Source organism: Taeniopygia guttata, chromosome 2 (assembly GCF_048771995.1).
Source record: "Taeniopygia guttata chromosome 2, bTaeGut7.mat, whole genome shotgun sequence".
NCBI lineage: Eukaryota > Metazoa > Chordata > Aves > Passeriformes > Estrildidae > Taeniopygia > Taeniopygia guttata.
Genome location: NC_133026.1, coordinates 80125160 through 80142116, shown reverse-complemented (window position 1 = coordinate 80142116; position 16957 = coordinate 80125160). Strand labels below are relative to the sequence as shown.

The following is a 16957-nucleotide window of genomic DNA, read 5'->3' as shown; positions in this document are numbered from 1 at the left end:
AGGTGTTAACCACCAAAGGTGCTTCCTGAGCTTCTGTGCACAGCTTTCTGCTGACAAAGGTGATAAAATATTTACTTTCACAGCAGATGCAGCAGCAGGGAGTTAAGGTTTCCTTGTGTTTGCTGCCACTATACTGAAGCCAGCTTTTTGCAGAAGCTGGTAGTGTGGGGGTGTTCTGAATTTTTGTATGAGAGTGTTAATGGGACACAAATCAATAAGTAAATGGGAAATTTAAGTAATAGCCCCACTAAAAGTTCTGTTCCAAACCAAAGTGAAGTAGTGTTTGAAAAGAATATACAAATATAGTTGTACTGAGAGCAGACATACTCTATTATCAGCTTGGCTGCTTTCACAGGGAAGTGTAGTGGAATAGTCGTCACGCAGCATTTACCCAACTTCTGTGCAAGGGAAATGTGGTCTTTGACCACCTCATATCCTTTTCAAAAAGCTGCAGTTGCAGCCTCCTGGCGGTATTCATATGAGTGAAATAAAATTTTTGTTTAGTGAGCAATAGAATCAATCAGACCAGCCATATTAAACTAATTTTTCTTTGTTTTGGTCTCAAAAAATTGCTTAGCAAACAGAAATTCTACTCACATGTTCATAAAAATATACTTTGTGGGTGTTTTACATGATCAGTTTCTCACCTGTGGCTTTTGAAAAATGAAGGGTTTATTTCACGATTGACTGCATTATCCTTTTTTTTAATTTTTTTTTTTTTTTCCCACGGGTACAATGAGCAGCATTTGCCTGTGGTTTCCCAGGTCTTGTGCAAGAGCCTTTTTAGGTTTCTGAAGAATTTCCAACCCTCATGAGAATCTGCATGACTGACTAGGATACTGTGCTCAGAGAAAGCCAAGGCAAAAGTGCTGTATGTCAGCTGTCGAAAGAAGGAATAGCCAGATACCACAGCAATGTCTGGTCTGTATTTAAAAACACAAAAAAAACCCCAATTGAGCCATTCTAGCTGAAAAGTTGAGCTGAACTAATGTGCACAAACTCTCTTGGGTTGGTTTTAACCAGGTTGATATGCACTTGACTTAACCAATCAGAAGCAGTTTGTAGTTAAGAGATATAAATCATTCATCCTGAAATCGGTTTCTGTGCAGAGAGCTGTGGCAGCTGAAGTGTGTTGTTTCCAGCCAAGAGGGCTGCCCTGGCACATCCTTGAGCTGGAGGAAGGCTGTGACCTGGGCTCTCTGCCGACCCAAGCTGGTTTCTTGCAGTTTCCATTTTTCCAAGCAGGTACTTGTCGCCCTTTTACTCATCATTGATGAGCTCTCTCACACACAGCAACCAATGGCATCTCCTGGAGATGCTCAGTGCCTCTTGCACACCTTTGGCTAATTACCAGTGTCACTTTCATTAACATGGCTCACAGCTGCCAGGGATCCTACCCTTCACACCATCCCTGGCAGTATGTTGCAGCTTTGCTTTGTCATTTGGATTTGGGAAAATCTAAACCCCCACATGCAGCGCTGGGTAAAAGCTGCATTGTCACCACCCACCACAGAGAACTGCTCTCTTTCCATCAAGTAAAACACTGGCTTAATCTTTAACTCAACAATTTGAGGATCACAGCCCCTGCTCAGGAACAAAGTGAGCCTGACAACAGTCAGAGGCAGAAGATGAAATATTATTCCATGCTTTCGTGACATTCAGGCTGGATTACAATAATTCCCTGTCTGCAGGTCTCCCAAGGCCGCCACCTACAAAACACAGTTTGTACAGAAGCCAGCAGTGGGATTTAACCACTGCAGACAAACAGCCCACCTCCCAGACTCCAGACCTGGGGTTTGTCTGGAGAACTCTCTTCCTTCTTTATCTCCAGGTATGCTCTTCAATTGCCACATGTAGATCACATTCACAACCGTAGCTATTTTTAGTCACTAAAAAAATCCCAGCTTCAGGATGTCAAATTAAAAAAAAAAGGCATAAAAGCTATAAATATGATAGGATGATTCTACAAATATTATTGACTATGACTATGGCTCTTTCTCTCCTAAGCCCATCATCCCAGGGCACAGAACATATGTTACATGGGTCACTCTTCTTTTAGGGCATTGAATGGCATTTCCTCGGGGCAAGAATTAGTCAAGTTGAAAAAGCAACAAAATGAGGCCATAGTGAAGAGTTAAGTGTTGTATACCAGTCTGCTCAGATCCGACCAAATTAAAGAGAATGTGAGGTTGAATGAGAGAAAGAAATCCACTACCACAAAGGGATATAGCTGAAGAAAACACTGAGGGAAGAAAACAGGTTAAAGCCAAGCTTGCCATCTGGTTATTTCCATAAGCATCAAAGATGCAGCTGTTACTGTGTTGGCATGTGTTGGATCAAGTTCAGGGCTTGTTCCAGTCAGACTTGCCTATTTCCTGTGTGCCTCAATCTACCTTTCAATTGAAGAGAAATATTTTCCTCAATACCAAGTTAATTCATAAGGTCAGCTCTTGGCTACCAGGTAGTGAGGGAAAAGGATGGATGGGAAAATCCACAGAAACAAAACCATGTAATGAACACAATGTCAGTCAAGCAAAGAGAAAACGTGTCATCTCTTGGCTTTGGAAAACCACACAAAGTTCTTCAGAGATGGCAGAGGCAGCTGGGACAGCAGGGGCCAGAGTGGAGCCTGTGGCAATCCCAGTGGCAGTCTTCAGATGTCAGGTGAGGGTGAGGCTGAACACATCCAGGACACGGATCATCTGCTGCTCATGGCTGGAGAGTGGCTGAGACTCCACAGCTTTTGAAGACAAAGGAGGGCAAGAGTGCTCATGCATTCCCTACAGTACAGTTATAAAACATTAAAGGAGCCCTCCCTCAAAACACATTTAAAAAGTATACTTCTCTCTGATTAACAGGAATCTTACAGTGCCCTTGGCCTGTTTTTCCCACCTTAGATTTCCTTAGATAAATGAGTATTTGCTGTATAGGAAAGCTTAGCCTAAAATGCAAGACTAAGAAAGTTTTGCATCATATACCACCATCGTGCCCTACTTTGCTGAAGAATTACAGCTTTTGAAGATTCCAGCAGACTATTTAAGAGATTTATGAAGTTATGAAAGCAAAAGTCAGGTCTATGCAGTTTAAATGCCATAAAATCCCTGTGTTGCCATTTCCCATTAGCTGGGTTCTTCTGAAAGCCTTGCGCCAGCTGAGAAGGCACATCCAAGAATGACACTTAGGGGGAATTTAAATGAACCCAGAACAGGGAAAAAGAGGAGGGAGAGGTGGTAGCAGCAACCAGCAGTAAGTCTAACAAAGCCAAGATCTAATTTAACAGTGATCATCCCCATTCAGTTATTTAAAAATCACATTAATGTATGGACATGAATCTTCCTGTAGAATTGTGGGTTTACACTCAGCTAAAACAGCCTTTGGACTCCTAGACCCATGGAAGAGTGAAGAAATCCTTGTGGCCTGAAGGTCTCTCCCTCAAGCCAGAGAAGGCAACACATTTTCAGAGTAGTGTCAATAAAACCATAGTGGTGGGAAAGAGTTGAAGTGGGAGTTCTTGAGTACCATGCTACACCCAGACCTCTGCAGGAAGGTCTGCACTGCAGAAAGGTCTACACCTGTGAAATATTTTGAGAGCACATATACCTTTCCTAGGATTCCTTGCAAAGCGTTTCTGCTCATTTCGATGTTATCCACATCTTTCATTTGAGAAAATATCTACTGAGTCGGGCAGTGAATGCTGGGATGCTGGCAGGGCATGTAGCTATTTAAAGGCTTTTTCACATCTATTTTCACAGGCAAATCCTATTAAATTGTAACAATAAACCGCATGTATTTTACCGGTAAGAAAGCAATTTCCATGAAAGATAACAAAAGCTTTCAATGAAATGGGCTAGAAATCCAAATCCCTTAAAATCTGAGCCCATATTATAAGCACCACGCTGTAGGCACTGCAGTAAACACTGCTTATTGGGTGTTCAGGGTGTGGTTTTCTTAGGTTAAGCATTACCAGCAGATGCAGTCATATGTGATGGGGTAACCCCACACACTTTATGCCTGCTGTAAACTCCAAACATATCCAGTGGTCCAGAACAAAACACTCTTTTTGCCCTCTCTTCCAGCAGCTGCTCACCAGCACAAGAAGTTCTCACAGACTCTCCTGGTGGCTGGATGCCTCTGGTCACCAGAAATGCTTCATGGGCTGGGACTGCCTGAGGTGCCTGGCCCCCAAGGATCGTGCAAGGCTGAGAAATGGCCCTGGCACTGGCCCTCCACACTCCTATGTCAATAACACTTGGGAATAAACCTCAAAGACCCTCACCAAGGAAGGGTACAGGGGCCACACTCTGGTCTTCCATGCTGGCCGCTGGCTAAGAGAAAAGGCTGTCCACTGCATCATCCAGAGAACTGACTGGGACAGAGCAACACCAGGAGACTCACCTCTAATAAAAAGGGATCTTGGGAACACTTAAAAATGCTTTCTAATACTTTGTAACAACTTTTAGCCTTGTTGATGCTCCAAGGCATCAACATTTCCAAGGTGCATTTCTAAAAAGGCTCTAGCTTTCTCCTCTCAAAAATATCAAGGCTAAAACAACTCAGTTGCTGTAGCCTCACAACACTGATTTTCATTAATATCTTCCCCAAATTCTGTTCATCAGCTAAACCGTCCCTCAGTGAATCTACAGAACAGGCCCATCTGATGCTCAGCATCCACTGGCAGTTTTAGGGAGTGAAGATACAACTTCAGCTTGAGTCCTCTTCCTTGGATGTTCTCCCAGCCACTTCTTTTAGTCACCTCCCCACACCTGAATAAATTCCCACCTCTAAGCAGTCTAGCACACCACGAAACATTACCTGTGGCTACATCAGAGTTAATCTGTGGCTTTGCAAGGCACAGGCAGGAGCCGGGTCATTAAGTGTTGTGACAGCTTGTCCTTGAGAGTGGCAGCAGTGGGGAGTCAGAGACCAGCAGATGACAGAGGATGCGAGACACCACTGCCTCTCAGTGACTCCAGGCACACAGGGATTGAAAGTTCCACTTAAAGAAGCATTTTTGTTAAGTTTGCAGAATAAAAACAAATTCACCTCTCCTTTTACACTTGAAGAGCTTCTGCTGCACAGCTGATGAGCAGCAAAAAGTCTTCAGCTCTATGGTTATTAATGCCAGCAAATATGGCTGAAAAAATATACAGGACTTATATTCATCCCTGGTAGCTTGTATTACCTATTAGAACTATAGTGCTATCAAAGTGATGCTCTCCATTTACATTGGCCCTAGCATTTTACCTTGAGTACAAATGCTCAGCTATCAAAATTGAGTGCTTGAAATGAATATGAAGGTGCCATCTTTACTCAGCCACCTTTCAGAACACTAGTACTGGGTCACTAATGCTATTTAGAATTGTTTCTCAGGGTAATTGGTACAGCTCTTCTTCCCTCAAGTACTGTGCTTTAATCTTTTCACTCTATAATCTCAGCCACAGAAGTATTTGTATTTTCAGAACATAAAGAACAATAAATCAAGAGTGAAGTCCTTGTTTGATTCTGTCTATTGCAAGCATTTCAATAGCACCTGCAAGCTGAGCTGACATCTTGCCAATTGTTTTGCAATCTTGCTTAATTAGAGACAAAGCAACAAATAAGTAAAAGAGAAACTGCAGAGCAGTAACCCTGGGACTGCTCTTGTAAATAAACAAAGGATATAATTTTTTTAATATACATTTATATATAATGTTTATATCATTCCTCAAAAAGGGGCTGTGATTGGGCTTATGCTTGTTGCTGATGAAACAGACTGTACACTTGTTTACTAGTAAATGAAAAATTAGGATCTTTCTCCTTTAGTTATTAAAATCAGATATACTGAATTATACAACATGTATTCATTTAGATGTACATATACACCTGTGCGCTAAAACAGTGATTCACCCCCCTCCTTATATCTCATAACCTAATTCACTCTGAAGCATTTTGTTCAATTGTTTTCAAAAGAACTCATATTCTCACTCATATAATCTTTTCTTCTAACCTTGCTGTTCCAGCAAGGAGCACTGCACAGACCTGTGCTCCTTCTTCCAAGAAGCTCTGTTGAATTCCAGTTCCCCATTTTTGAAATCATGGGGCCTACACAATGATATAGGGTTTTTTTATTTTGCATGACAAATTTCATTTCATGCCCTGAAGCCAGAGCTTCATAACTTCACATTTTTGAGTCAGGAAAAAGCCCAGAAATCAATGTTTAAAAAGTGGCTTAGCAGTGACCAAGCTGCAGAACTGAAGATGGGACACAGCCCTGTAACACTGGCATCCCTCTACAGAACTCCACAAACACAACTCACATAAAGGAAAGGATCTGCCCACAAGTCTTCTCCACCACTTTTCAAGTCGACAGACCTTACAGTGTTTGAAAAGGTGGATGTTTGGAGGTCTCTACCTCATGTAAAACACCTAGTTTGACTCTCCAGTCCTGCAAAATAAGTCTGAACTTACCTTAATTCCTTGGAGAGTATCACTGAAGTTAACAGGACTATAAACACAAAATAGAAATCCTTCAAAAGACCGGTGGCCTCCATGGGATGGGAAAAAAACTTGTCTTGAAGGAGCCTACAGTTGTAGGAATGCCAAATCTCCCAGGGGACATCTGCTTAGATGACATTGGTAACATTTTCCATACTTTTTAATGTATAGAATCTGCCTTTTAAGATTCTTTTTTATCTTGCACCTACTAACAAAGTCATTCCTGTTGTAAAGGACCAGCCATCAGAGAGTGACACACATGACACACGATGACAGCCAGGAAGGAACAAAACCAGGTGCATAAACAAACTAAACATATGCATCTAGGGGAGAGGAATATTATGGGTCATGATAAATAGTCAGATTGAGCTCAGTGCTTTCTTTAAGTATTTACCTTAGCCACTACTGGCTGGTGGTGAGCCAGCCATCAGCATGCAAAGCACAGCTCTAACACTGTGAAGTGTTCAGTGTGGATGTTGTAGGAGCTCTTTGGGGCCACAAAAAGCAAAGTTTTAACCAAGGATCTTAACCAAGATCCTCGTAACAAGCTCAGTTTACAGGCTTATTTAAGGCTTCAGCCTTTCATTCCAAACACCTCCAGCTGTCACAACTGTCACATCAGCAGCAGGTTAATGTTTATTATGTTCTGGGTAATAAATCAGGCCCTAAAAGGAGAATTCTTGCATGTGCTATTCATTATCTCTTGTCCAGAGGGAAGGAATTAGGTAAGGAATTAGCTTCTGATGTAGGTCTTTTTCATTAGCAAATCAGATGTGACACTAGCTACCTGCAAAAAGGATGTTAAAGGTGTTCATCCAAACTGCATGTTCCAAAGAATCTGATCTCCCATTGCTTAATACCTCTAGAATGAATGAAATCTTACATCCTAGTTTTTAAAACTGATTGTTCTCTCATTGTAGGGATATACACTCACACACACACGGATATTAATTAGGTCTCAGTTCAACTAGAGTATGTCTTAGGTCTACATCCTATATCCACATACATGCTGTCTTTTGCAGTGAAGGGAGATAACATATGTTTCTTTATGCTTACCCTTGTAGGTTAGAAGAACCAGAATTTATTATAATGTATTTGCATTTGCAGATTTTCCTCATCCAAAAGCCTCTTCCATATGAAAAGATTCAAGGACATGCAGATTTACGAATCAAAGAATTGTCCTCTCAGTATGTAATTAGGCATGGGAAATTGAGGTCACCAAGCAGAGTAAGAAATGGCTAGTGTACAGTTCTGAAACAATATGACAGCTCTGCTGCTTTTCTCTTACCATCCTCTAACAACAGCTTTACAGAGCACAACTGAATCCACCTTCTGTGCTGATCCATGTACTGTTCTACTTTTAATATTTAAGGCTTTACTTATCTAATCACAGCTCCTGTTCACTACTGATTTAAATACACCAGAAAGTAAAATGAAGTGTGCAACATTCCACTGGCATGTGCCCCAGTCTGGTGGTCTTCAAGAGAGAAAGCCAGATGACCTTTATGTTCCTCAGAGATACCATTTGAAAAATTAAATATAGCTTAAGATGAGGTCCACATTTCATCTTAGAAATAAGACTTAGAAAGAAGGCTTTTTTTTTCTTAATACCAAGTGAAGTTTTCGGTTAAAAACATTAGGCTCACAAGTAAGCATAAAACAAGGAAAAAGGTGATGCCTCTCTTCCTTCAGATGCAAACACTGCCACACATGGTGCAATTTTACTCCGAAAAGCATTGAATATGTGGTTTCAGTCACATCTGAAACATGACATTTGTCATTTCAGCTGCTACCAGCATACAGAAATAAGTTGCTAAATCTTGCTTTTCATTTTAACTAACTCCACTGTTTCATATTTTAAAAGCCACTTCTGGTTTAGAAGTAAAGCCAAGTGGGTTCCATTGTGACCCTGAGATAACTCAGCTGGCCAGAGCATGGTGCTAGTAACACCAGGGTTTTGGGTCCAATCCCCCTAGGGGCCCATTCACTTAAGAACTGGACTCACTGGATCCTTATGAGTCCCTTCCAACTCAGAGCATTCTGTGATTTGTAAACTGTGATCTCACTGCTGTGCTCTCCAGTTCACTCGCTCCTCTGTGTGTAACAAAGTGATGTCACTATCCAACATGGTACCAGATACCCACTGGCACCCGAGCAGCTACCACACATGGCTCCAAAGAACCCATTGTACACATCTGCATAACCTGCCCCTTGCTTCTCTGCCAGAAAGGAGGATAAAAACCATTATGCTGAACCAGCTTTAGTCAGGGCAATGTGAGACTAACACTGAAGGTAACACGACACGTTACCTTACTGACGCTGATGCGAGCTGCAGTGTCATCAGCAGCTAACCAATTTCATAATCCTTAAAATCACCATGGATTACTAATGCTTTTCTTTTTCTAAAGCTCTGAGTGACCTATAGAATGCCAGACAGTTGCGCTTTCTAAAAATACCTCCAATGTAAGCTGGACAACAGAGATTATGTTACAGGGCTTCTTTCAAGGTCACTTGCAAGACATACGCTTGCCATGGCTTTAGTATACTTAAATTCAGTTTTGTCATTGACAGCAGTCTCTGTTTTGCAAAAAATTACATTCCCCAAAAGCAGTATCATATTCTTTTTCTCACCTCTGATGAGCATTCTGAAGGGAAGGAAAACAGTCATTGCAATAGAAATTGCTTCTTTGTTCACAGAGTGCTTTGTCAAATACAATACACTCCACCTCTCTTCTCAGGCCTCATATCTGAATGCCAGTGCTTCCATTTTATGATTCAAGAAATAGTATACACCAGCTGCAGCCTTTTCTCTGATGGGGGATGAAGAAAATCAATAAAGGCACATTCTTGAAGGAGACCCAAAAACACAGGGACAAGCAAAATACAAATCTCCAGCTTCTTAAGAAACTACTAATTTTATATAATAAAATAATACACAGCACTTACAAAGGTTACAGCTACAATGATGATTCATTTTACCCATCTGCTGAAGAAATCCCATGATTTACTGCTGTGGACTTGACTCAGTTTCTTCTTGAGCCAGCCAGTCACTATGATCTGCATCCTTATATAGCAGATAATGTTAGCTGTAACCAGCTATATTTAAATGTCTTTATATTGTGAGGGGTTTGTGTGCAAAGAATTTAAATTAAAACAGAGATTTGTCTTAATTCTTTACATCATTGCAGCCTCTGAACAGCAACGTATCTCCCTGTTGGAAAGGAAATTGTACCCATACTGATATCCCCACATTTTCTAAAATGCAATTATTTGTATTAATCCAGCATCTTAAGGCATTAGCCTAGATTTCAATATCATTCTAAATTTAATATACCCAAATCTGAAGTGGACACAAGAAGTGTCTTATAAAGCCCACACCTCCCTCTCCCATGAAGATGGTGAGTATCCAGAATCAAGTTATTCTAAAGGGATAAAAACCTATGTCTGTTCATTCCCTTCACCTTTGTATAGAGAACTGTTTTGAGTATTTTCATTAAACAGCCAAGAGCATACAATGATCACACTACTGTGGAAAAAAGTACAAGACTTCTGTTTCAAGGCATTCAGTGACAAAAGGGTAGATCGTACTGTTGATATAGAAGTAAATAATTTCTAATTGCTAATAACGTTTGCAATACTGCTGGTAACAAGGCCCTGAAATTTAGAGTTACAATGGACAATGCAATCAACAGCATGCCTGACATCATGCACATATATTTTCCCAGAATTTTAATGAAAGAAGGTATCTTTTGAATAATGTAGCATGAAAAGGAGGCTGAGAGGAGACCCTATTGCTCTGTACAGACCCATCTGCCTGTAAGAAGATTGTAGCAAGGTAGGGTTGGTCTCTTCTCCAAGGTCACAAGTGGTAACATAAGAGAAAATGGCTTCAGTTGTGCCAGGGGAGGTTTATATTGGGTATGAGGAAAACTTTCTTCATCAAATTGGTTGTCAAGCTTTAGAATAGGCTGTCCGGGGAACTGGTTAAGTCATCACATCTGGAGGTATTTAAAGTATGTATGGACGTGGATCTTGGGGACATGGTTTAGTGGTGGACTTGGCAGTACTGGGCTAATGCTTGGACTCAATGACTTGAAGGGTCTTTTCCAACCTAAACCATTCTATGGTCATGTGAGCGCAGTGTCTAAGGACGTAACGCTATAGTCCCAGGGCAGCAGCTATCACCTCTGCATTGTATCACACACATTTGCTGCATTATATACACAGTACACATGCACTGAACACGGGATGCCCAAAGTATCAAAAAGGACCCAGAAACATTGTGGCAATTTCTCCATATTCTTCAGCAAATGACTTATGTTACAGCATGCATTGTCTAAACTGCAGCTTTATGAAAAGCTTGCCACCTCTTCTGATTACAATGCTTGCTTTTTCTGAAAGACTAGAACTTGCAAAGTAATGGAAAATGTTACATTTAATTTTCTTTACCATCCTGGTTTATTACCAGGGTTAGATTCTCTAGTTTCACAAGGGCTGAGCGAGCATCTCCAACTTCATAGTGGAAAACAGGAACTCCCATTCTAGCTGGCAGCATCTACTTTTTATTTTACATGAGACTGGACTATTCAAAACAGCTCATCCACTGTGTCATAAAACTTTATAATACATTTCACTATCTATAAAATGTTGATTAGTCATGCAGCAATCTGTAATAAAATCCCATAAATGCCACAAAACTGCACCCTGCTGATTTACATTGCACTTAGAGAGAAAAAAGAGCCCGATATAAACTTCATGCTTTATTGTTGCATTATTGCCACATTGACAATTACAGCAAATTTCTTTTGCAGCTATTTCAAGGTAACATCTGAACATCTCCTGTGCTGATATGCTATTGCAACATATTTTAAAAGTATCAATAACCATCAGTAAGAAATCCAGCTCACCAGTTATGATTATTTTGGAAAAGGCAATGCTTTGGTAAGGACATCTATATATAAACATGGATACCTCCCAACAATATATCGCTTTCATACAAAAACATTTTCTAATAATATATGAATTTCTGCCCTCTAAAAACCACTAAAGCTATCTAAAGAGCCATATCTCATTGTAAAAATGTTCATATCTATCTAAGTAATCAAAGACAAAAATCAGGTATTGTCTAATGTATATACTGCATTAACAACCAGGAGCAGTAGTTTATAATTTGAAGGCATCCATGCTCCTAACTTTTACTGTCAGAATGGAGATGTAGTGTGGCTTTCAAAACCATTTCTACCTATTACAAGACATGAAGCAGAGGTACCCAGCCCCACCTCACCATGTGCCTCCACACTGAGGTTTAGTTTTCCACTGCAGCCAGTAGAGCCAAGAGTGATCCAGCTCATCCTGAAAGATTCTTCCCTTTGGTCAATGACGCCATACCTAAGCTCTGCTGACATTCCTGACTGCACCACCACTGACAACACCAGGCTCTAGATACTCCTTCAGGCACAGCACGAGGCAGAGCTGAATCCCACCCAGCTCCCCCTCAGGCCAGCAGGTACCAGAAGCGACTGTGATGATCTGCTCCATTGTTGACACAGCACACGGGCAGCCACGGCTGCACCACCAGCCGCCTCCTGTCCCGTGCCTGCAAACATTCCTGCCAGCAAATCATCTCCTGCAGAGATTCCAAGAGGCTCCCAATGCTACCTTATGAATGAGTTGCTCAGGTGTGAATCACTTGTATGCTGATAAGCAGATACAAATAAGGCCTCTGCTGTCCCAACATCAGAAAGAGAAAGCAGATTTGAAAAGCTACGTGTATTCTAATACAGAATAATTCTTACAAACAACACTCATTCCTTAAGGCAAGTATGGTTTCTAATCAAATTGAAAATAAGGACTGCATATGTAGACTGTACATCCTTCCTTGGGTTTAGAATAAGTATGTCCATGCATTATGGGTATTCTCAATTCAGTCAGAGAGAAAAAGAGAGGTTTCTGCCAGGCTGGGCCTGGGAAAGACTTGCAAAGGAATGTAAATAATTCTCTATCTCTCTGGTTCACATTGTTTATAGATATGTTCTGCCACCATGCAACATTCACTGAGCACCAATGGTGTGAGATGTTTTTACTTTAAGACCAATGAAATTAGTCTGCACAATGCTCTCTATAAAACAGTGATGAAATAAATCAGTTGGAACTCACTTTATCTAGTCTTCTGACTGTTCTTTCATTCCCATCCTGCCTCAACAGAGACACATGAATATAATTTGTAAAACATCATTGCCATTTCAAGCCTACAAAGAGATGGAAATGTCAGGTCCCTCGCACTCACACGAAGTGCGTTGTTCCACTTGTGAGAAGGGCCATATTTCCCATTACTTTGTTGCTGTTGTTTTAAATCAGCTACTCAGGAAATACTTATTAAATCTGCAGAATTTTCAAAAATAATAATTTTTAAACTTTCCTCATTGTTTTTTAACCATAAATGAACTGGTAAAGCCCCAAGTGAACCTAAAATGTCACTGATTTGCCAGGTGAATGGCTGCAACATTAGCTCCCACTTTTTTGACCTCATTAGAAACTTTATAAACCCTGAGGCTACCAAAGGCAGTATTGTATTTATAGTCAGTTAAAAACAGATGAACACTTTAAAATAGGTAGCATGTATAAAATGTTTTTCCTGGTTTTTACAGAGGTGAGTTATGTAAGGAAAATGATAGAGCTAAGTGATTTTGAACTGACAAACCAAATGATTTAATTATCTGGTAAAAATAAAATGATTGCTTTATTTGGAAAAACTTTCCTTTTACTCCCTCACATCACAACTGTATTTCAGAATAAGAAGACTAGGAAAAAAAAAGATGTACAAAAGAGATTGGATCATAAACATATTTACTAATGGTACCTCTTAATTTCAGAAGGTGATCTCAAATTCTAAGTTAAAAAGGATTTTTTACCAACTTACTTTATGTTCAATACAGAGGGTCATGAACTCCTTCAGCTTGTTATTGGAATGTGAAATCATCACCTCAAAAACACAGCCCCCAGTGAGATCCATGAGATTACAAATTAGTTTTCTACAGCAGTGTTCTTACAATTCTGATTTCTCTCTCCTCTTCATTCCCACAGACAACGAGAGGGAAAAATCTCAGCAAGACTGTGTGAGTGCAAAAGAGTGTAAAGAAGATTTAATTGGATCTCTGCCCACTTGAGAATGTATGGGGGCCCTATCATCATCTCCCTGGTTGAATCCAGAGGGCACTGGGTTGTAGCAGTGTAGGATACTGAAGGCTGCAAGGGTTCTACATAATCAAGGCATCCACTGACTTCTGTCTCAACACACCCAACAAGCTCCCTCCAGACAGTAAAGGTACCATACAAAAGGGCTGTTCTTCCTTACTGGCTTAGCATAAAAACTACATCAACTATCTGCTATTGTGAGTCCACAACTAAAAGCACAAATTTTAAGCCCATTAATCATATTATTCATACTGAAGTTTTTAGCTTGGCAATAAGAAAATCTTAGAAAAAGCACCCCTGATCAGCAAATACTCAATACAGAATTTTCCATCTGGGATAACAACTGAACAATGTCTTCATTCTTATTAACCCTTCAGAATTAAAGTAAAAGAAACAGTGTATTATTTTAGATGTCAATTTTACAGATTTGACAGTGTGAATACTAAAGGGTTTTTGTCTTCTCCTGAAAACATTCACTGAGAGCAGGTTGGCAGTGATCCTGACAGGGAGCTCATTTGCGAGGCTGGTGGATGTGCTGTTTGACGTGCTGCGGGTGAGGAAGCTTTTCCACAGAAGGATGTGGTTTCTGATGAGCCACCTGAGCTGCAGCTGGAGGGAAGTCTTTATCACCCTGTTTGAAGAACACAGAAGGAAGAGTTTAAGGAATCTTAAAAGTGTACTTTCCAGTTCAAATTGATGTAAATTCTAAAAAATGTGAAAATCAGATAGAAAAGAGTGTTACATGTTACTTTGGAGTCCCCCTGCACAGATTCTATTTTCTTATTCTTTTTAGCCAACTTCAAAATTTTTCTTATGCAAGCTTTACTTCTTCAAGTTACACACACTATCCAATAATCTCAGGTATCTTAATGTGACCCTAGGGGAAAAAAATCAAAATATTTCTATCCTTAGATGTGTTTGGTTTCCAAAAAGCTACTAGAAAGAATAGACTACTTTAAAAGTAAGTTAAGGCAGCATGAAAAATACCTGCACAGAAAGACTACTGTCAGAATCAGAATTGTAAAATGGCCTGGGTTGGATGGAACATTAAAGATCATCCAGTTCCCACATCAATGCCATAGGCACGGACACCCTCCACTAGACCAGGTTGCTCAGGACTCCATCCTGAGCGATGTAGTTAAGACACCCCAAAACCTTCTCTTTTCCAGGCTGAACAATACCAGTTCTTTAGGAAGAAAGCGGGATCTAAAACTACTTATTATTCAAATCTTAGGGATGGCTGGCTTTTAAGTTTAACATGCTCTTTTAACCAGGTCTGCCAGTGTAAGCTCTCAGGTGCTGCTGCTGGGCAGTCTCAGTCCAGGTGTAACCCATATGTCACCTATTCACCATTGCTATTTCTAGGGTCAGTCCCATGAGGTTTCCAAAAAGCAACAGAAAACAAAATACTATTAGTGCTCAGTGACAAGGGGACAACAGCACCACAACTTCCCCCTTCAGAAAGTGGGACAAACATATGCCAGAAACTCTGGGCATTCCACTGGCTCACAGGGTAACAACGTTACACTGTTTTGTTTTAGTTTAATCGGGATGTTAACTTGTTATATTTTGTATTTTTTTTCTCTACTCCAACTTGCTTCCAGTGTTCAAAAATCTGCTCTCCTCACACTCGACAATTTCTGCCTTCTCTCCCCTGATGCTGCCAATTGCCCATTCCTTATGGGCTAAGGAAAATGGCATCAGCTCACTCTTTCCACCTATGGGATTACACAAGCACAGGATCTTACAGCAAACCACACTACAAGCCCCAGTGATGTAAGGTAACCACCACATAAAGCCAGGACAAAAACCCTGCCACAATGCACAAATTACTGATCACATGATTAATGGCTAGTTAATACTAAGGATTTACAGGTCCTGCCTGCTCTTAAAGTCCAGGGAATAACACCCTGAATCCCAAATACCTCAAGGCAGCCGAAACACACTATTTTCAAGCATATAACCTTACAGGCAGGAGGGTTGCTCCTCATCACAGATCAAGCTACAGCAGCAGTTTAATATGCAGCCACCTCCAAAGGAAATGAATACAGTAATATCTAGCTTAGATATAAAAAGATGATCCAATAAACTTAAAGTGCTAAAATACAAAGAAAAACGGTGGAAATTATTTCAATGAATAATTTCAGTTTCACACAGACCCAGAAAGAATGCTCAAAGGGCCTTACATGAATATAGAAAACACAAAGCCTCCTCTCACAGAAGAGGAAGGGGTATGAAAAAGATTAATTTTGCTCTGATTTGAGGTAATTCTGAAAAGCTTACAGTAATTTCGCTATGACTGAGAGAAATTCACTGATAATCTTACCCTAGCAATGACACCAGAGATGAACACCGCTGACTTAGTTGGGCTGAAAAAAATAAGAGAGATTATTTGTATCAATTATTTAGAAGGCAAAAATTAAAAGGAAATCACACATACAATGCAAAAGAAAAAAAAAAAAACCAAAAAAAAACCCAAACAAACAAACAAAAAAAAAACAAACCAAAAAAAAGCTGGCATTTTTGGAAACTGATTAATGTTTCAAATAGACAAGACAAATTTCCTCTTCAAATGACTGTTGCCTCAATAGTACTTACTGCAGCCAAAACCAGACCTTTAGGTTTTGGCTGCTATTGCTTCACATTGATTGTGACAGCAGTAAGAGACTAGTCCAACAATACTGCTTCTTAAAGCTGAGTCTTTATTTGCATTGGTTTCTTAATCCTGAAATTTTATACATAAACTGCCAGCAGTACTTTAGGCTTAGTGTATTTGTACTGCACAATGAGAACTGTAGCTGGACTAAAGTCACTGCTGTGTTAGAGCATAAAATAAATTTCAAGTTTACATCTGTCAATCAAATGAATGAGGATTCTGAGTCTCAGAAAGGGCAACACACTGTACTTTAAATCACAGATTTTCAAGCAGGTAGTCTACTCTATTACAAGAAAATGTGTCTGTAATCAAACAAATATTAAAAAACATAAAGCAAAGCCTTTCCTGGTTTCTCATTTGCATACCCTCCATCCACACCAACAGGAATAGACTCTCCACAGCCAGAGTTCTCTGTAGCTTGGTCAGCATGAGCCACTGGTTTCCCTGGGTCACTGATCTCCTGAACTGACCACCTCTACCTGGAGGCCACAGCACAGCCACGTCCAACTGCTCACCCTGCTGACACTGCCAGCATCTGAATTACAGACACTCAGCAACCTTAGAGCTCCAGAAAATCTCCACAATAGGGTTAATTCTCCTATAAGAAAATAATGTAGCCTGAGCCACTACAGA

At 40.3% G+C, this 16957-nt stretch overlaps 1 protein-coding gene across 2 annotated transcripts in view; it reads right to left on the bottom strand.

The window, feature by feature from the left end:
* Window positions 1-11221: 11221 nt before the first annotated feature.
* The window catches only part of DAP (death associated protein), a 54400-nt gene continuing 48664 nt past the window's right edge, over window positions 11222-16957 (bottom strand). Inside the window, 3 exon segments of one of the 2 annotated variants that reach the window (NM_001245128.1) lie at window positions 13192-13485; window positions 13555-14299; window positions 15995-16037. In NM_001245128.1, the coding sequence (NP_001232057.1) occupies window positions 14180-14299; window positions 15995-16037 (163 nt within the window). In that variant the 3' untranslated portion in view covers window positions 13192-13485; window positions 13555-14179. 2 annotated transcript variants of the gene reach the window in all.